Source organism: Trachurus trachurus (assembly GCF_905171665.1).
Source record: "Trachurus trachurus genome assembly, chromosome: 9".
NCBI lineage: Eukaryota > Metazoa > Chordata > Actinopteri > Carangiformes > Carangidae > Trachurus > Trachurus trachurus.
This window is the reverse complement of record NC_139895.1, coordinates 17,536,324-17,555,782: the sequence shown is the minus strand read 5'-3', so window position 1 is coordinate 17,555,782 and position 19,459 is coordinate 17,536,324. Positions and strand designations below refer to the sequence as shown.

Sequence of the window (19,459 nt, the reverse complement as noted above, 5' to 3'; positions counted from 1 at the left end):
CAACAATGTCAATCGAACTTGTGCTCACCTCCGTGACCTACACTATCCCTCCATGTGATAAAGTCGACCAAGAACAAGTGCAAGGTGTCTATGAAGCTGCTCGGCCCTGCGACCCGTGATGTAAACCATGCTGTAAGTGATATATGCTTCAAAGGTTATCTGGGGTCTTAGCGATGGGGAAACAACCTCCTTGATGCTGCCTGATGCTTTCTCCACTTCTACATAGCTGTTAATTAGTCCAGCTAAGTGCACCATTAATCGATTGCTTGTCTCTATGCTATATCTCATAACGGGTGTTGCACTCCGACAACGCCGGGCGAAGAAATGTGAGGTTCAGGAAGTCACACTTTTCCACTGGTGAAATACTGGTGCTGGGAGAGAGAGAGGAAGCAGAGAGTAATAGCTGCTTCTCAAAGACAGGAGTGGGTGTTGCGTTGATGGCAACTGAGAGCAGAAAAAGTGCTGCAGGGGTGAACATTATTGACACCGATTATAGTAACAGTCTGGATGAGTGGAAGAATATTTGGACAGCTGTGCGCACTGGTGTGTAACTCTGTGCATCACAAATCCTGACAATACAGATATGATTACTTAAAATGTTCGGAAACACGTCGCAGAAACTCTCACGGCTAAGAACTCTTCAACTCTAAAAGAGACAAGTGACGAAAATCTCAAGTGAAAGAAAATAAAAGCCCCCTTTGGTGTAACAAAAATGAAAAGTGATGTGAAGAAAGTAACAAAATTCAAAATTCAGCTTGTTGTTCAGGCATTATGGGCACATCTGGAAATGTCACAGACCACAATGTACAATCAGATACTGCTTCAACAGGTGGCAGGCTGCTAACCTGCCAGCTTCTTAAAATCTGCATAGTACTTAAGCTGACTGGTGACTGGTGTGTGAATGAGACAGAAAAGACGGATCCGGGGGGGGGGGGAAAGATGACTACGGAAAAGCTTTCCTTAGTTAAACACATAGACACACCATAAAAAAAATCTAACTTTGATAAAATGGTAATCATTTTGGTCAGTTATAAAGCAAACCAAATATTTGATAGTTATAGCGTCACAAACACAACCTCTGGGCTCCCTTTCTCAATTTCATGTGTCAAGTGTTAAAACTCACCTTCAGGGATTTGGAAACAACATCTATTAACTTTGACATTTTACAAACTGAATGATTTATCAGAAATAGACTACAATGTTTAGTGTCCATTTCAGAGCAGTTATCCATAGCAAATATCAAAGGCTATAAAACCCACCACATCCTTTCATGTAGCTCAAGTAGGAGAAAACACAGTGCTGCTCTTATGTCAACAGTTTTAAAGAAGAGGAAACCTCCACTCCCAGTCAAACCAACTCCCATTTCAGTCCATCAGTAGAGTATAGGCGGATGGACAGCCTCATATATGGACTGCATCTCACTTAAAACAGCCAAATAACCAACTAAGTTATGTGTGCAACCGAATGAGTTTTATTTGGCTCTGACCAACAACAACACAAAAGCAAACATTAAAAAAATGCATAAAAAAATAACAACAAAAGTGCAGCAGCTTGATGTGTAGCTATCAGAGAGGTTTTTTCTGACGTCAGGTCTTACTACAATAAAGGCTCTGAGCCTCCAGAAATAGCCTGGCAGGTCTCTTAGAAACCCACTTCTAGGATGGCGGAAAAAAAAGAGGGGGGGGGGGGCTCACACTACTCCAGAGCTTTTCAGCCAGCATTTCTAAGCTGGGTTGTCCTTGAAAAGATGGACAAGCTTCAGCGAGCCAGAGGCAGCCATACATGAGAGATGGACAGAAGAGTTGAAAAATATGATGAGAAGACAGAGGGAAGCATTGTAGAGCAAGCAAATAAGGATTGGGGGGCGAGAGATGGAGAGGAACAGAAATATCTGAAAGAAAATTGACAAACCAATAAAAAAGTGAATTTACTGTAGAACAAAATAGAAAAAAGACACAAGACGAGCATGGGGTAAAAAACGTATATCTAGAGAGAGAGACGGTGAGAAACTGTACAGGTGAGGGAATCCCGATTGTAACGTGACCTCGTTAACCCCAGAGGCTCGTTAGCGTCTCATTCCAGCAGCCTTCTCCAGGCCATCCTCTGTCACACCTTCATTAAGCCCATCGACCCACTGTGCTTATTAAACACATTCATTACCCTGAGTATTGAACCGCTGCTGCTATGCCTGGCCCCGAATGCATTACAGGGGGAGGCCGAAGGGTGACGTCTTGTGGAGGGGTGAAATAGTAGATGCAGTGGTGGTGGTGGTGGTGGTGGTGGGGTGGGATAGGGGGGGTTGCTAAGGAGGGGATGGGTCACACACACAAATGGAGGTTCATATAGGAACGCACCTTTCCGCCTCTTATCAATCATTACTAATGAAGTCAAATTAGACCGTGTTTGGCCTCTCAATCACAAAGAGACAGAAACAGCGGGAGGGAGAGGGTGACAGAGGGGGAGGGAGAAATTAAGAGGGAGGACATGGCTTGTTTGAGAGAGGAGGAGAGTGATGGGACGAGTAGTGGAACCATGAGCATTAAAAGATAAAGAGAGTTTTAAAAAGAGCTGAAGAGGGCAGGTATACTTTCTCTCTCTCTGTCCTCTTCTGTTTTACACTTCTGTCTTTTCTCCATAAAACGGGAAAACGGGACAAAGGAGAATTCCCAAAGAGCGCTATTCATCATGTTACATACAAACTAGGCCTCTGAAGACGCTGCCTCCATCCTGGCTTCGGGCTCCCGCTTTAAATGACGACATCATTTCTGTCCTTCTCAAACAAACGGAAAACTCATCATCAGAGAGAGGGAGACGGAGAGGAAGAGAAAGAGAGCGCAAAGAGATTAAGAAGAGTAAAGGCGTGAGCAAGGTGTCGGAAAGGGCCATGAATCATAGTGACGTCCCTGGCTGGGTGTCAGGAGCTGCTGCTGTCTGGAGCTGGATAAACAGAGCAATGCACTTTAAACGCCGGCCAGGTCAGGGCCCGGCACTGGCCCCTCAGGGGATCCCACACCTGTGCCAATTTTTTTTTTCCTCTCCTCCTGTCAAAAAGTTGCTGCCTGTTGTTTTGCCAAAACAGTTCCAACTTGCTGGCGACTATAACGGGTGACAAAGCATCAAACACAGTACGATTATTACTATTAGTAGAATTGTTGGTTCAAAAATGTATATGCGGTCACCAAAGGTTAGCACTGACACGCTCCTTTAATTATCGATTAAATCCTTGATTACTTTGTCAATTATGAGCTGCTGCAGCTAATGGTCATGTTTCATGTCGATTAATCTACCAATTTATTACTTGATTAAAAGACTGGTGTATGAAAGATATAAAGAACAGTGACGAATGGCCATCGCAATATAGAGCACAAGGTGACATGATTAAATGCCTTATTTCATCCAGTCAACAACCTAAAACTTAAAATGAATTATATCATCAATCAGTTGTTCAGGTAATTGGAGGCAATCAATTAGTTCACTGGAACTTCAGTTCTTAAAAAGTCAAAAACCCCAAAATATAGTTTATCATTTATGATAAAGAATCAAAACTTCAATGTTGAGAAGCTGACCGAGGGAACATTTGGCCTTTTTCCTGACTAACATTTAATTCACTATAGAGACTATAGTCTCTTGATCAGCTAATCGTTTCAGCTCTGCGTACTGTCCTCATGTTCTCCTGTTAAACTCAAATTTTTTTTAAGATTTACAAAAAAAGCTGTGAGGTTTTAACAAAAAAATCTAACAGTGAGCAGCTACGGGCCAGAAGGCAGGATAAATTTTGCACAGCCTGCACATCACCAACCATCCAGTGAAAGAAAAAAAAAAAAAAACTTCCAAGCACAAAAGGAAAAAAAAAATCAAAATCAAATGTGGGTTTCATCTCAGCTTTGCTCCCATCTCAGGCTGTAGTCCTGCCATGTGCTCAGCCGGTATGAGCACTGAGCAGAAAAAGGAAAAGAAAGGGAAGTCACGTTTACGTTCGTCAGTGCTTCTCCTGCTACTCTGGTGGCTGTGGGCAAACGCTTGATAACATCATGGAGATGTAGATGTAGATGCGTGCTGCTTCATCCCACACCAAAAAGTGTTTACAACCTTTTGCAGGACTACCCGTGTAAAATTACATGCAAAAAAAGGTGCAGAAGGCATCCACCCACTTTACACACCTTCATTTGTGAAGGAAAATATAGTAAGTCAAAGTCAAAACTGACTTTTTGGAGGAGTTTCTGTCTATAACTTGTTGCAGGAATGTAAACGACAACGTACGAGACCACCAAGGAAATTAAAAATGTGTGTCACTCAAATATTTATTATTGTCCTCAAGATTTTATAAAGGGGAATTGGATATTTTATGTACCATCCAAGTATTACACTCTGGTTGCATTTGGCTGCTTGTTTGCCCACTGCTCACTCACCATTGAATCTCTGCTCTTATCCAGTCCTACTGCACCCTCTGCAGGTGGAAATCAAGCACACCAAGCCACACAGCACTGAAGCTGATAGATCTGACTTCAGTTCAATATGATTGGTCCCTCAAGACACAATGGACGGAAAGTCTAACTGTAAAAATAAACTCATCGCCTTTTGGACTCATGCATTCTCGCTCTTTCTCTCCATCTCTCCATTGTTATTTTTGAGCTGAGGTTAACAACATGATGAATTTGTTCACCATTCAAAAAATTTAAACATATGAACCACTAAACAAAATTTGTTGATACAAGATGGATACAATTATTGAACTTAGACATGTATGCACAGAGGAATGTTAGGGTGCGACTAAAACACCCTCTTGATTTGTTGAACACTACAGAACCTTTCATTCCCTGGTTTACTACATATTTCAATTTATATGTATCAATTAGGTCCCATCAATGATGAAATGGCATGTTATTTTCTATATAGCAATAGAGTCTTTAATTTAACTTCTGTTGGTAAAAGCTTTGACCGCAGCCTCTATATTTTCAAGCCACCAAAGAGAAATGTTAACATTACCAGCAGAAATTTCCTCCACTGCTCCAGCTGCTCTCTGTTTTTTGCCCCACCAAACAAAGATATTTGACTTTGGCATAATCACTGTCATTTTTGGCACTGTGTCACTGTTAGGCAGTAAAGAGTCGGCTATGTTGGCTGCCCCACTTCTCCAGTAAAATGTCTGTCATTCACTTGACTTTGTTTTCTTTCCGCGAGTTTAACATTTCTATGAGCCACTCAAGGCATCCAAAAGAGCATCCTGCTGCACCAAGGTCTTTGTGTTCTTTTTCAAAAAAGTAATTCCACCTGTGTTATTGATAGAGCCGAGGAGAAATCGCCAATGTTGATGCTGAATCTTTTCCCGGGGTAACTAATGTTGAAAAGAAAATACTGTAGGAAAGTGAAATATCGCTTTGGAGGCACGCTTCACAGACTCGCATTTCTAAAAAAGTGCTTTCGCTTTCTTCCTTTTCTTTCTCTCCTTTTAAAACTTGTTTTGTTCTTGGGCAGACGGCAGAGGGAACATATCGACGAAGTCTGTGTCTGAGTGCAGCCGGCTGTCCAAGTTAAAGTCAGTGCTCATTAATGCACCTGATTACTCTTCAGGCAAAGACCGATCAGCAACCAGCCCACACGCACACATACACACACAAAGAAGCATTTTGGGGACAGGGATCGATACGGAAGCACTTTAAAGGAGCAATGAAGAAGAGGATATCAGAGAGAGGAATGTGCTGTTAGCTTACACTACATACTGAGAATGTAAGCAGTGGTAATGGTGAAAATAAAAGTTTTAAAGAGAGTACAGATCAGATCATTTTGTGCAGATCATTTGGTCTATAAAATTGCATCAAAGTGTGAAAACAGAATTGAATTTCTCAAAATTCAGGGGAACATAATTTAAATACCTTGCTTTGCCGAACAATGATCCAATAACCTAAATTATTCAACTTTCAAGTATATCACAGGTCTTTATACGCTGATGAAGCTCAGTTCATGAAGACTAAGACATTTAAATACTCCTGAACAAAAGAGTAAGTGAACACTTAATTGTTTCATCAATGGATAAAAGTTTGAAATGAAGGAAAAATATTTTTGGCGGGAAAGAAATAGTAAAGAGAGGAATAGAAACAGGATTTAAGAATTTCTGGCACTCTCTTTGGGATAACACACCATATACAGACACACCAACAACAATATCTCCTCAGCTCCATACAGCAAAGTCTATCTTGACCTTACCTACACATGGTGGCTACCTCCCAAATCCACACAGACAGACAGACAGACAAAGAGAGCGAAAGACAAGAAAAAGGAGAGAGAAGACTAAGGAGACTTCTTGATGACATGAAAGCATGGAAATTTGGGATGGGAACTGAGCTTTTCCTCACTCTGACAGACATAATCCACTGCCATTAACAGTTTAACTGACTTAATACATCATACAACATCTGACATTCAACATCCTGTTAAGTCTAAAACTCCTGTCTATAAAGACCAGGGGGGATTGTGGGAGATCTTGTAGAGAGGATGGACAATGCACTGTTTGTGTGTGTGTACTGGGATGTTTGTGTGGCCGGTCAGTGTGGTTCTGTTTATCTCTAATTACAGTCAAATATATGAACAAAGTTTCCAGAGGAGAATCCAGTGCAGCTGGCAGCCATTCAGTTCAGCTGCTCCCATGTGTGTGTCGCTTGTCTCAGTGTTTTAACTAGGCCTCGGTGTGTTTTAGTCAGTGTGTGTGTGTTGGCTCGTGTCAAAAGGTCTATCCCATAATAACTGACAGCTATCATTATCACTCCCTTTGTCTTTGCTCTCCATCTAATCCTGGTAATTAAATCTGCTCATGTCAATATACAATTCATTGTGCGATTACTCCTGATTGGACCGGTGCAGCCTCCCTGTCGCTCCCTCTGCCAGTAAAAACCGAACCATTGATGAGCGAGACAGACGGCCAATCAGAGCGGGACATGTGAACTCCTTCACTGACCAACGGCCAAGAAACACCATTCGCTTTGACAGTTCGTCTTTCTCAGTGTTTCATGTTGCTCCTCATACAAACATGTTCCTTTTCCTCCCCAACATCGCGGCGAGAGAACGTGGTGAGAGCTTGGGGAGGGAAGCTCTGATTGTACATGCTGAGTGGTAATTACACCTAAATTGAGGGCACATGCTAATCTATGTTAGGTCATCTTCAAGTTCCACTTACATTTCCACATTTTGGACTAATTAAAACTGTAAATAATCAGAGCCTGAGCGTGTATGTGTGGAGGGTGAGGGAGGGAAAGAGAGAGGGAGTGCGTAGGCAGACAAAATGTCTTTGAGATGAGCCAGTGGAAGAATCTTCCCATCACACTGCTGGGAAATTAAGTGCACACGCTTTGATTTTAACAAGACAGGAGAGCAGATAAAGTTTTTTTTTTTTCTTAAGAGAAGGGGAAAAAAGAGAAGAAAAATGCTTCCCTGGCAAAAAAAAAATGTAGGCAGATTGCGATGTGTGTTTAATTGAGAGGAACATTCAAGCAAAGTTACCAACATGGAGTGACAAGAGGTTTCTGCAGCTTAGGAGTTCGTCCACCAGTTTGGTCTATGAAACTGACAGAACTCAGAGTTAAACTTTCAGGGCTGCCTCTCGCCCCTACGGCAAATTGAAGTGAGAGGGGGAATTTGCTATTCTCAGAGCCTTTGCCCTTCGAGGTGGTGAAAGAGCACAGAATATGAATGGGGGGAGAGGGGGATTTTCTTTTTTTTAAAAAGGACTTCAGAAAATGAAAACAAGTCTTGAAAGGCAACTGGTGCGATATAACCAACTCCGGCATAAATACTAGATGAATGGCAATAAAGAATGCAGGATAAATGTCAAAAGGAGTCGGGTACAGAGACACCAGAGTCACCTGCTTTTTCACACAACACACTTTGCCCAGGGTTATTCATTGCCCTGGGCTGATACGGCCCCGGGCTAATAAGCAATGAAAGAGTCAAGTGTCAATTTGTCAACTGTAAACACAATTTGAAGACACCAGACAGAGTCGGAGACAGCTTAGGCATCACATTAAAAACATAAACGTTATCATTTGTTGAGAAAAGGTAACTGGTGTGTCCTTCTAGATAACAATGACAAGAATTAATTGTATTATCTATTTAACTCAGGGGAAAAGTAGTAAATGCCAGTTGCACATCTTGCATCATTACAAGACACTTGTTGACTGCACTTCAAGTCTCCAAAAACTTTCTGAAGGTTTTCCTTGGTTAACTACAAACCACGATTTTGAATTTTGTGGTTTAACATTGCAGGATACTGACAAGGGACACAAAAAACAGAGCAGCATTAGCAGAATTGCTTCTACTAATATAATTAGTGCTGGTAGTGTTTAAATATTTCCCTCAGGCTACACAAGGTTATTCAGAGGAGCTGCTCCCCCTTCCCTCCAAAAAAATAAAGCCATTTAACCATCTACAGAGCTGGATATGGACTTAACACAGAGGGAAAAAAACCCTCCAGCATGGAACTGAAACCACAACCACGACAAGAAGAAGGCAAAGAAGGACAGAAAAAATGTATGTGGGTGTGCACATGGCAAAGAAAAAGGGAGAGGGCGAGTGAAAGACCACACAGAAAAATCCTGCAGCGATTCAATTATTCAATTTTGGAGAAGGGGGAGAAAGAGAGGGCAGATCAGAGTGAGTGAAAGGCTCATCCTCATCTGTGACCGATTAGGAGAGACAGAGACAGGATCCTTGTACCGCAAAAGCCAGTAAAGAAGAGAGGAGAGAGAGAGAAAGGAGAGGAGAGGAGAGGCCTTACAATATAGCCTTTAAGAGGCTTTCACTGTAGTGTCCCATGACTGTGCAATTCATAGCACACTGAAAAGTGAAAAGCCCATTTCAATGCCGTTCACTGGATCAATTCATGTAGAGAACAAGGGTTGAGCCCACACAGTGGTCCCATAAGTGATCAACCATTCAGTCTTTGCATAAACCTTTTCAGAAAATACTTGTTCCACACTGCTTCAAGTTCAGACCTTTTCAGTTTGTCTATGAACAACTGAGCCTGAGTGAAATATGATCTTCAAAGCACAAGTTGTCACTCATTAAATTCCTCACACTCATATGTGATACAATATTTGTAATTATTGAATTAAATCCAACAAGCCTGGATGAGTACAAAATCAAACCATCACAAAAAATGACACTGGTGTTCACGCATATTATTTGAGCTCACCTCACCATGTCTGCGTACTCAGCCAAACAAATCAGCAGACTGTAATTAAACATTTTCTTATGAAGCCACTAAATTAGATTTCTATTTTCTGAGAAGCTGAAGAAAAGGGCTTTTGAAACTGTCCAACGAAATAAACGCCCTCTGGGCACTGGCATGGTAGCGTTTCTGGGTCGTCTTAATTCCTGGAGAACTTAATGACAATTTTAGGCCGAGCAACCAGAGCACCTAGACATAACAATTCCCATATAAGCCCAGGCCATTTCTTTTCCCCCCTAATGACAGGAAGCTAAAATAACTGTGACGATCTCACCTCTTAAAAACGACTGAAATTGATACCGGGGCGCTGAAATGTTATCAGCGGCAATATTAATCTCTCAACTAGTGCTAAATGCTAATTTCATATACTATTAAGTTGATGAATGGGGTTTTAACAAACTCAGCTATTGTTAACAACTTAAGGCTGTGCAATTCATCAAGGTCATAATTACTCATGGGCTGCAAAGAAATATTAGCAGGAGAAAGGGCAAAAGCATTAGTGAAAAAGGGAAGGTCTAAATAATAGGGGGATTGAGACAGACTTGCCAAATGACTACTTATTGAAATCTAATACTAAATACAGTTAGAGATGATATGCAGCTGTGATTTGGTGGAGATATGATCAACTCAGCATTAGTATCAACAAGCTGCGGCTTACAAGAAGAGAGCAGCTGGCAGGCTGATTTTAGATATTGTAAACAGTGGCATCTAGTGGTGATTTAAAGTCATATGTCACTTTTTGCACCCTGCTGAATTAAATTAAAAGAAATCTGAACTTTTATTTCATGTTGATTATGTTTAAAACAAAAAGATCTGTCATTTAACTTATCAAAGCATCATATATTAAAACATTACGGGGTTACAATCTTAATTTGGTGACCAAATTAAAGGGACAATGAGGAGTTTGTATTTGGTTATAAAAAAGTCTCATTAATGTGGATGAATCTATGTTACCCAAACTTGTTAATGGGTCCATTTTCGATAAATAAAAGGCAAACCTAAAAGCTGTAGGGAAGAACACTTTTTGGGTACCATTTTGAGACGAATAATAAAAGCAAGAGGCAGGGCCACTGTGCTCTGACAATATTCTGATGACTCCGATGACAGTGAGAGTTAGTAGAAGTCACAGAGCTTAGAGGAGCTCTTATACAGAATCTGAGAGGAATGGACACTGAAAGATTTTGAAATTGTCCAACAGAGACACACAGACAATTGGGCTCCTGCTGTAGCAGAAGCCCTGAGGCAAGCAGGAAGAGAAACCACAACACTGAATATGAGACTGGGTGTGCTGGACTGACCAGTTTGTTCTCTTGCAGGTAGAGTCTCTGCAGTTTAGGGCATCCTCTCGCCAAGGCCACCATGCCTTCATCTGTGATACTGTAGCACTGACCCAAGTGGATGTCCTTCAGCTCACTGCAGTGCTCCCCCAGCTGAAGGCAGAAAAGAGAAATTAAGATTAAATGCCGGAAACCTTGATTTTGACTTCAATTTTCATTCGAGACTAAGAAAGAACAGGTATGTAACACAGACAAGCAAAAGCTCTAAATGCTGAAAAAAGAGTTTTTGGATCTCTTGTGCAAACCTTTTTTAGTGCATTGTCCGTTAGTTTGTCTTGGTTGCCCACGTGCACCTTCACCAGCAGAGGGCAGTGTGTAGCCAAGGCCGACAGGGACATGTCCCCTAGCTGCTTGCAGCGGTATGCTGTGTACTTCTGCAGGCCAGGACAGTGAGAGGCCAGGGATGACACACCATGGTCATGGACCCCTCTGCAATCTGAGATGTTAATCTCCGTCACATTCTGCCTCCGAGAGGCTATTTTGACCAGGAGATCATCGTTTACCTGGGGAGCAGGAAAACACAAGGACATATGAAAGTCAGTAGAAACGACAAAGCTTTTGATTCCTGAGGAAGTTACCATCCTGTCGGAAAAGACACTAAAGCCTCTCCTCCTCATTCCGTCCAAGACAGAGTATCAAGTAAGATGTTTAAAATGTAATGTTCCACTCTGCTCAACCTTAGGGCAACAAAGTCTCCGAGTGTATTCAGACATCTGGCTCAGTCGTTTTGTTATGATTCAGGGGCTAAAACGATACACTTGTTGCATTCTTTTGGGTCGTTTGTATCCACACAGTAACAGTCCCAAGTGGTCCAAAATTGTAGACAAACGCCATGCACGAACCAACTGCTCTTTCATTGGTCAGAAATTTTACCCGGAAGGAGGAGTAGGTTACCTGGGAAAAAACAAAAACCATGGAACATCAGCAGCGTGGTTGGCTAGTTTGTTTTCTTTGTTTGTGTTCTCACTGCAAAAGAACCGCTCTGGGGCTCACATGGAAGCAAAACGAGACCACACCCCTTCTTGGCGACCTCAGCCCGCTTCTTTTATCCCGCATCCAAGAGCGACTGCTGCGTTCACATATGCCCAAAACAAACCGAGCGTTGGGGTTAAATGCTGCCTGTTACGGAACAACTGCGCCAAACGAGCCAGGTCTGAATACACCCTCAGACAAAACTTGCATTTACACTATGTGCTTACTTGTTGTAGGCCACTGAGGTCGATTTGCTTCCAGAACTGGAAGTCCAAGCAGAGGTCCCTCCAGTACTTACAAACCAGAGAGGCACACAGACAGCGCTCCTTCACAGTCAAGTGAGAAAGCACCTGCACAAAGACAAAATCAAAACACATGTAAATAGACAAGCATGCTGCAACTTCAGAAAAACATCATCCGTCTATCAACACATAACATTACATATGAAAAGAGTAAAAGAGGATGATCAGAAAATATAAACAGAAGAAAAAGGCTAACCTTAAGAAGGATGGAGGAAGGCAGGTGATTGATACTTAAGTGATCAGCAGCTTCAGAACCTCTAGCCTGGCAGTCGTCATACTGATGCCGGCAGCAGGGGGACGAGTCCGAACTGTGGGGCAGGTCAGCATGAAGACCCAGCCCACAGCAGCCATCGGCGGGTGAGGAGGAAGAGGAGGAGGCAGAGGAAGAAGAGGAGGACGAGGACGAGGGGAGCGGACAGAGGGGTAGGTGGCAGTGGCCCGTTTCAGAGTTCGAGGCGGCCTCTCCTCCGCCCCCTCCATTCTCCAGCCCTCCGTCAGGGGCAGCGAAGGCACAGCGCGGCTGCTTACAGGGGGTGCACCTCTGCACCTCTGAGCACTTCCTCTTGCACACCTGCACCCAGAGACACACGCACACACACACACAAACACACAAACACACATCAGTTAAGTGGAGAGATTTTTTCTTCAGGCAAACCAAGGCAGATTTCACTGTAAAGTCTTGAATTGTAATTAGGACATGGAAGAACTTTACACAGCCCAGGTTATGAAACGGCAACTACAGACACAGCACTGCTGACCTTGAATCCTCCCAAAAAAAAACATGGAACAAAGACTATTGAGTGTGAAGCTTTGACTTTTGAACCCGTGTGACCTTTACATCTAAAACACTTAGAATCTGTTGCACAAAGCATTTAAGTATTTCTGATTTTGTGTTCTGTAAGAAGACAAAAATTGACAGAAAATCAACTCATGAAACAATCTGTCAGGCAGACATAGGAGTTGGTAAATCCTGTTTGCATTATAGGATGAGCTACTGTGTTCTCTAACACAATTTCTTGTTTATTTTAAGTCATTTCCACCACCTCCCCAGAACAAAAGCACAATATTTTTATATGCATTTTAAAGAGATTGGCTGCTCTCATGAGGTCTTGGTCAGCAAATATATTTTATTGAATAGACTGCTTTAATGATATTTAAAGGTAATGATCCATTAGCCTTTAGCCGTTGTCAGAAATGGTGTCAGGGCATCAGTTTTTGTCACAAATTGAATATTTGGTTGTTAATAAAAATGTAAGAGACCCATTTACATGACAGCATCCATCTGGAGAGAGATACATTTTAATGGTAGAATACCCGATTAGTCTAAATGTTGTGGCAACTAATTAGTAAAATTCATAACTAATAAGCACTAGTGAATCGTGACTGTTTGTTCATGTGCTACAACATTCGGTAGAGTTGGTGCAGCGTCCCCCCAGCACCCTACCATCTCAGTGTAGTCGCTGGTACAGCCAGGCACCGGCACAGGTATGGGTACGGTCACAGACACCCCAGCCGTTCGAAACAGCGCTGGTGGTGGAATCAGTTTGGCAGGAACGGCTGACAACAAGCTCCTCCCCTGGCCTTCCCAGATAGACAGCTCCCTTGGGGACAACAGGAACTTGGAACAGTCCTCGGGAGACGTGAGTGTCGCGTATCGCTCGGCGAGCTTGGAGGCAGCTACGGCTCCGATGCCGACACCACCCACACCAGGGACGCTGATTCCGGTGACGCTGTTGTGACGGCACCCGCTGCCGTTGACACCGGCTTCCAAGTGGTGGTTGTTGTCGTCGTCGAGACTGCCGCTGTTGCTGTGGACAATGAAGCACAGCATGCAAGGTCCCTGTAGGAAACAGTTCCTCTTCTTCTTCTTCCTGTGATGCAATTTGCGTGGCCTCTTCTTCAGGCGGTAACCATTTTTCGAAAGAAGATGGCCCATATAGATGATTCAAGGTACCTCTAGAGCAAAGAAAATGCATGTGTATTAGAAAGGACCTACATCCATCTCTAGCATATGCAAATAGAAAATGACAATTAAAATATCTAACTGCTCTCCGTTCCTGCTCTTGAAGCAAGACAAAAGTCTATCTTTGTGTTTCCCATACAGTTAGTAAGGATAGTAACGCCAAGAGGAATTCTGACACTAAAAACACTGTAACTTTACTTGCACTGACCCCAGACATACAGGCAGAGTAAAAATCTTCAGTGACAAGGAGTCCTTCTATGGATGAGAGCCACCACAGAGTCCTGATCTCAGCTTCTTGTGAAGCATGAAGGGAACTATGACAAGTTCTCCAAGATGCTTGGAGGATGCATGTAAGAACATTCCTGCCCACCAACTTTGAGAAACAAGGCACACAGGAACCAAGGAGAACTGGCACCGATTTAAATGTTTGTGCTGCCTTACTGTGCCATTTTAGAAGGTGTCATCACTTCTTACACATCTTAAAGCACATGTAACTGTTGCACAGTACTGTACACTATGATGTGAGTGAGTTTACCACAACAGACCTGGAAAAATGTGAACCTGTCCTTTAGGTGTCAAGGACAATCAAGATGATAGATCTATATATACACACTGAAACAGCTGGGAATATGTATGATGCTGAAAATAGACTGAGGGTTACCAACACTGTCATTACACTCTTCTTCTCATGGAGTTGTCATTACCAGAATGTACTGCAACATTTTAGCTTGGTATTTCTAAAATGCTGTAGGCTACTTGTTTGTGAAATAGCAAAAATAGTTACTGAGAAAGTCTTCTCAAGAACTGAATATTTATTTATTTACCCACAATACCCAATATTCATGCAGCTTGGGGGCCTTCCATCAGGTTGACCCTTAGTGGTAAGAGTAACAGAACAGGGCTTTCCTTTATCCCATCAGCTTTTGCAGCCTATTATACACAAGCATGCAGCACCGAGGGCTGATCCACATATTCTCTTGTAAAAGTGAATCTTGTGCATGAAGCTTTTAGCGCTTCAGGTTGAAGGCAGGTTGCATATTTCTATCCTGTATTCATACAAACATTGATTTCTTATAGTGACCCAGCCGAACAGTGCTGTGCATAGTCTGTAGTCCATTTAACCCACTAGTACATATTGCTATGGGTCCCCAGTGACCTGCTCTTAAGACCACACTTCAGATCCCATAAAACATTTAAAAAAAAAATTGTGTTGAAACAGTGCTTAATATGTCAGAGGTTGCACTAATTTAACTACACACACATAACTCATAACCTCTGGACAACTAATCCAGCCTCGGTGATGTGGAGAGTGGAGCGTTTAATAGTGTGGCTGTCTACCATGCTTGCTATTACTTCAAATACTTCTTATTTGTTGTGTTTTATACTGTAGCCTATGGTTGTGAATATACTGTTAACCAGTTGCCCTCTGAGATAATAAAGTGCAGCATCAAATCTGCAGTACAGCACTCAACAAAGTAGACCCCGTGTGACTAGTATTGCATTGTATTGTGAATATATTAACTTACTTATCGCATATTCTTACCTTAATTGGATTACCTAGGTTAGAATAATGAATAGCGGAGTTGTTATTAAAAATGTGTAACTGTCTAGCAAGGAAACAGTAACGATGCATCGTCTGGCTGCTGCCGAATGAAAACACAAAGATGTAAACAGTGAACAGGTGGTCATTTGTTTAGCATACACATACACAAAGCAGTCTGACGTGACGGCTGTGTTGTCTCTGAAATGGCGACAGCTTTGGGTCTGATATTTGCTCAAATTTGATGCATATTTACAGCTCACTTCAAGTAAAAAATGAAAAAGAAGAAGAAGAAAAAGAAAGAAAAAAGACACGATTCCCGTTGCTAACCCAGATCAGCTTTCTGACAGGCTAGCTCGCTCCATCACTAGATGCTAAGTTAGCTGTAGCTCCAACATGAAACATATCTCACCACTTCACACGGTGCTCCCACACTCCGGGCGGAGCTCGCATAATACTGCTCTGCTGCACGGTCGAGATGAGCGCTGACAAGTCCCGGCAAAAGAGACGCGGTGGCAAGAAACGCTGCTACTGAACTAGCGTAGCTGTGGCTCTGCAGCTGCAGCTGCTCTGCTCTGCTCTGGAGGACAACACTTCCGCACCCAGAGAGCAGCGGGAAGGAAGCCGACGAGGGCGATTCGTAATTCTTCATGGGGGCTGGGTGGACTTGCTGCTGTAGAGCCTTGGGGGGGAGGTTAGGGTAGGGTTGGGGGGTAAAGCATCTGTTTTTGTTGGATTTGTTAGAGAGATGTTGATTCAACTGCATGTGGTGGTGCTAAACTGTATGTCAGAGACGTCTCTGTTATTTATCCTGCCTTTGATGATAATTTAAAAGGAGTAAACAAAATAATAGAATAGGTTATTGAGGAAAATAGGTTATTGAGGATATATATATATATATATATATATATATATATATATAACGCTTATCTGGACTGATTTGAAATAGATGATTATCCTTTACTGCATAAACTGTCAACTTTATGCAGAGATGCATTTGAAATCAACATAAAAAAAAAAAAATAATTCTATTCAGACTCCCTCCCCCTCGCCTTTTCTCTCTCCGTCTCTCGCGCACGCACGCACGCACGCACACACACACACACACACACACACACACACTATATGGGCGTGAATTTCCAGCCTCCGTGCTGCTCCTCCGGGGTTTAGTGCAACTCCCAAAAATAGCAGTGTGAGTTCGGGAAGATTCAAAAACATGGCTGAAGTAGTTTCACCAATAACTCGACAAATTGCAAGAGAAAATCGTGGAAATCAAACTTCTTCCGTCGATATTCGACTTGAGGAAGTTGAAGACTGTTTAATTTACGACCGGCACGGAGTCTCTATTCCTTTCAAGGACTTGTATCGAGACAGGAAATCGGTCATAATTTTCGTGCGGGTAGGGGAAAAATTTTGTTTGATTTAACGTGACTGGTGATGAGTTGCAGGCGGTTGCAGGCTATATCCTGTCAGGAGATGTAGCCTAACCATGAGATTAATTCAGGATGATTAGAGTGAGCCTGGGGATATGTTTCAATTCTCTCTAAGGTATCAAAGTAGGCAACAGGTGAGCCTCAGCCTTAATGGACAGATGGCGCAACAACTTCTCATGCTATGGAAGTGGAGGAATGAAAAGATCAGAATCTATAGGTGAAGACAGAGAGCTAAGCATTCATTAGGTGCAAAATGAGAGCTTGAACAAGTCATCTACAGCTTACTGATTTATACTTTATGTCCCTGCAGAATTTCTTGTGCTACAGCTGCAAAGAATATGTTGATGATTTGAGCAGAATACCCAGAGAAGTACTGGAGGTAAAGACCATGAACAATGACTGACTACATCACAGCTTTAAATCAGTTCCACAATTAGTAGCCTAGGTTATACAGTATCAGTCGAAATTAATTTATTCTGATCACTTGTGTTGTTTCAGGATGCTGACATTAGACTGATTGTGATTGGTCAGTCTTCTCATCATCATATAGAGGTAATTCATTTATGATCAACATACACATACCACCATATTCTAAAGATTTATGTCATGTTGAACCAGTTTTCAGTGTTCACTAGTGGTGTAGCTTGCACAACTCATTTTTCATCGCCTCTCAGGTTTTTTAATCCATCTGTATGTTTGTTTTTATGTCCTCAAAGAGAATCGAAACACTTTCAATACCAAATAAACTTGAATTTAAATTTTACAATAGGCCTACATGTAAATGTGTGTCTCTCTCATGTAGCCATTCTGTTCTCTGACTGGATATCCTTATGAGATCTACGTGGACCCGGAGAGGGGCATTTATCAAAAGCTTGGGATGAAGAGAGAGGAGAAATTTACAGACTCTGGTAATGCAATAAGAGTGTGTGAGGGCAGTGTATGAGTCAACATGTGGTGAAGTGGTAGTTAATTAAGTCTTGCGTCGTGTGTATGTGTTTATGTACTCAGCAAGGCCCAGTCCCCATGTGAAGTCTGGTGTTTTCATGGGCCAAATGAAGACTATATGGAGAGCCATGACCAGCCCTGCCTTTGACTTTCAGGGTGATCTGCATCAGCAAGGTGGAGCCATCATTGCAGGGCCAGGCAAGTTTTCCTATCAATTCAATTCAATTCAATTTCACAAGCTTTATTGGCATGACTGTCATTACAATATTGCCATAGCGTTACAAAAATGGTGAAATAACACATACAACACAAATAAATAAACAGATAATATAATAATACAGATGATACTAATGAACAAACAGTGTAGATATCATTAAGCAGGTAAAACTCAACAGGAGCAGGAGCAGCTGCAAACTCTATATATAGAGGAGCTCATGTTGAGCAGCTCTTCTCTCTTTTTGTGACAGGCCTATCTCTCTCTCCCTGTCTTTGTAAAAGTTCAGTCTCTCTTTCCCTCCTTTGTGTTATATCTCTTCATTTGTTTTCTTTCCACAGGCTCTGAAGTTCATTTTTCCCATTTTGACACGAACCGTCTTGACCACATGCCCATCCCCTGGCTCCTGCAGCTCGCCGGGGTACAACAGACTCTGGACTTCAGCGACAAGCCGAAGATCATACATGTATAGCCATCTGGCTCCGTCTCCCATCACTGTTATTATCACACATGCAGAGGTGTACAGATGTTTCATGTTAATTTCCATCGAACACTGTGCACTGACAAATTGCAACAAGAAGAATGTGGGTTCGGCATCATTCTCCGTAACAAATATTGGTGTCTCTGTATTTCTGATTTATCATTCCTGTGCTGGCACAACTTGACTACCTTGCTGACATCTTGCATAAGGCTGAAAGCTTTATTTATACTTATTTAATTTAAACTTTTTTTTAACAAGGAAGTCTTTTGAGATATATTATATTTTTTCAAATGCAAAGTAAGATTAGAAGACAAATCATCAATTTACAACAGTCACATAACACAACAAAGCAAGACCTCAGAGTGCTAAAAAAAAGTCTGTGAGTTTTGACACCACACTCTTGATCGTTATAGTTGCCTAGTTATTAAATTGTTTTGTTTTGTTTTTTGGTTGTTGTTTTTTTAATCTTCAGTGTTAAGTCTCATTCTGACCTTTTTCCAGGACATAGCCACATCCAATGGGCCAATGACACTAAAAGCTCTGGAAAAATCCATAGTAGGCTAAGTGAGCTGGGTAAACTAAATCTGCTAATGTGAACCATTAGCTGCTAGTTGGCCATTGACTAAGACATTTTTTGTGCCAAATATAGAGTGTGCATTACTGTTTTTGTCATGCATTGTTCTTGTTTTTCCTTTGTCCTAACAGCACAGTCATATTACAATGTCTTATTTTGTGTAATTCTATACAGCTACTTGCAGTAAGATGGTAGAGCCATAGTGTAATAAATAGTGATGAACACAATGGTGCATTGATCAAGGTTAAAATTTGGTCCTCATGCTGCTTTTTTTTTTTTTTTTTTTTTTACCCACTTTCTAAATTTACACATGGCTTATTTTCCTGAAAAATAAATTTTAATTGCTATTTCTTGGCTGTGTATGTATGCACTTCCACGCATTTGCGCACCGTCCTTCATATCCTAATGGGATCCCAACATACTGTATGATAGTGCTGCTGCTCCTGAACAGTGAAGGGTGGGCACAGGACATCTAATC

General features: G+C 41.9%; 2 protein-coding genes across 4 annotated transcripts in view; one reads left to right on the top strand and one right to left on the bottom strand.

Annotated features, from left to right (window-relative positions):
- Positions 1 to 19,459, bottom strand: part of fbxl17 (F-box and leucine-rich repeat protein 17) — a 223,210-nt gene that overhangs the window by 201,456 nt on the left and 2,295 nt on the right. The window contains exons 1-6 of one of the 3 annotated variants that reach the window (XM_083979536.1): positions 15,747 to 15,907; positions 13,276 to 13,787; positions 12,028 to 12,402; positions 11,757 to 11,879; positions 10,803 to 11,060; positions 10,519 to 10,650 (exon numbers count right to left, since the gene is read on the bottom strand). In XM_083979536.1, coding sequence (XP_083835662.1) covers positions 10,519 to 10,650; positions 10,803 to 11,060; positions 11,757 to 11,879; positions 12,028 to 12,402; positions 13,276 to 13,767 — 1,380 coding nt within the window. In that variant the 5' untranslated portion in view covers positions 13,768 to 13,787; positions 15,747 to 15,907. Of the gene's footprint in view, positions 1 to 10,518; positions 10,651 to 10,802; positions 11,061 to 11,756; positions 11,880 to 12,027; positions 12,403 to 13,275; positions 13,788 to 14,002; positions 14,110 to 15,746; positions 15,908 to 19,459 lie in introns of those variants that run through there. The other 2 variants (XM_083979538.1, XM_083979537.1) reach the window with 2 other exon arrangements.
- On the top strand, positions 16,537 to 19,243 carry prxl2c (peroxiredoxin like 2C). Its single transcript, XM_083978241.1, has 6 exons — positions 16,537 to 16,733; positions 17,078 to 17,146; positions 17,266 to 17,319; positions 17,570 to 17,675; positions 17,776 to 17,910; positions 18,268 to 19,243. Exons 1-6 carry the CDS (start codon positions 16,551 to 16,553, stop codon positions 18,396 to 18,398), a joined length of 678 nt encoding a protein of 225 aa, XP_083834367.1. The 5' UTR covers positions 16,537 to 16,550; the 3' UTR covers positions 18,399 to 19,243.

What these genes read in the sequence shown, in the direction of transcription:
- prxl2c (XM_083978241.1), top strand. Translation starts at nt 16,551, where the DNA reads ATGGCTGAAGTAGTTTCACCAATAACTCGACAAATTGCAAGAGAAAAT. An exon ending in CGGTCATAATTTTCGTGCGG is followed by an intron (nt 16,734 to 17,077) that starts GTAGGGGAAAAA and finishes ATGTCCCTGCAG; the next exon opens with AATTTCTTGTGCTACAGCTG. An exon ending in AGCCATCATTGCAGGGCCAG is followed by an intron (nt 17,911 to 18,267) that starts GCAAGTTTTCCT and finishes TTCTTTCCACAG; the next exon opens with GCTCTGAAGTTCATTTTTCC.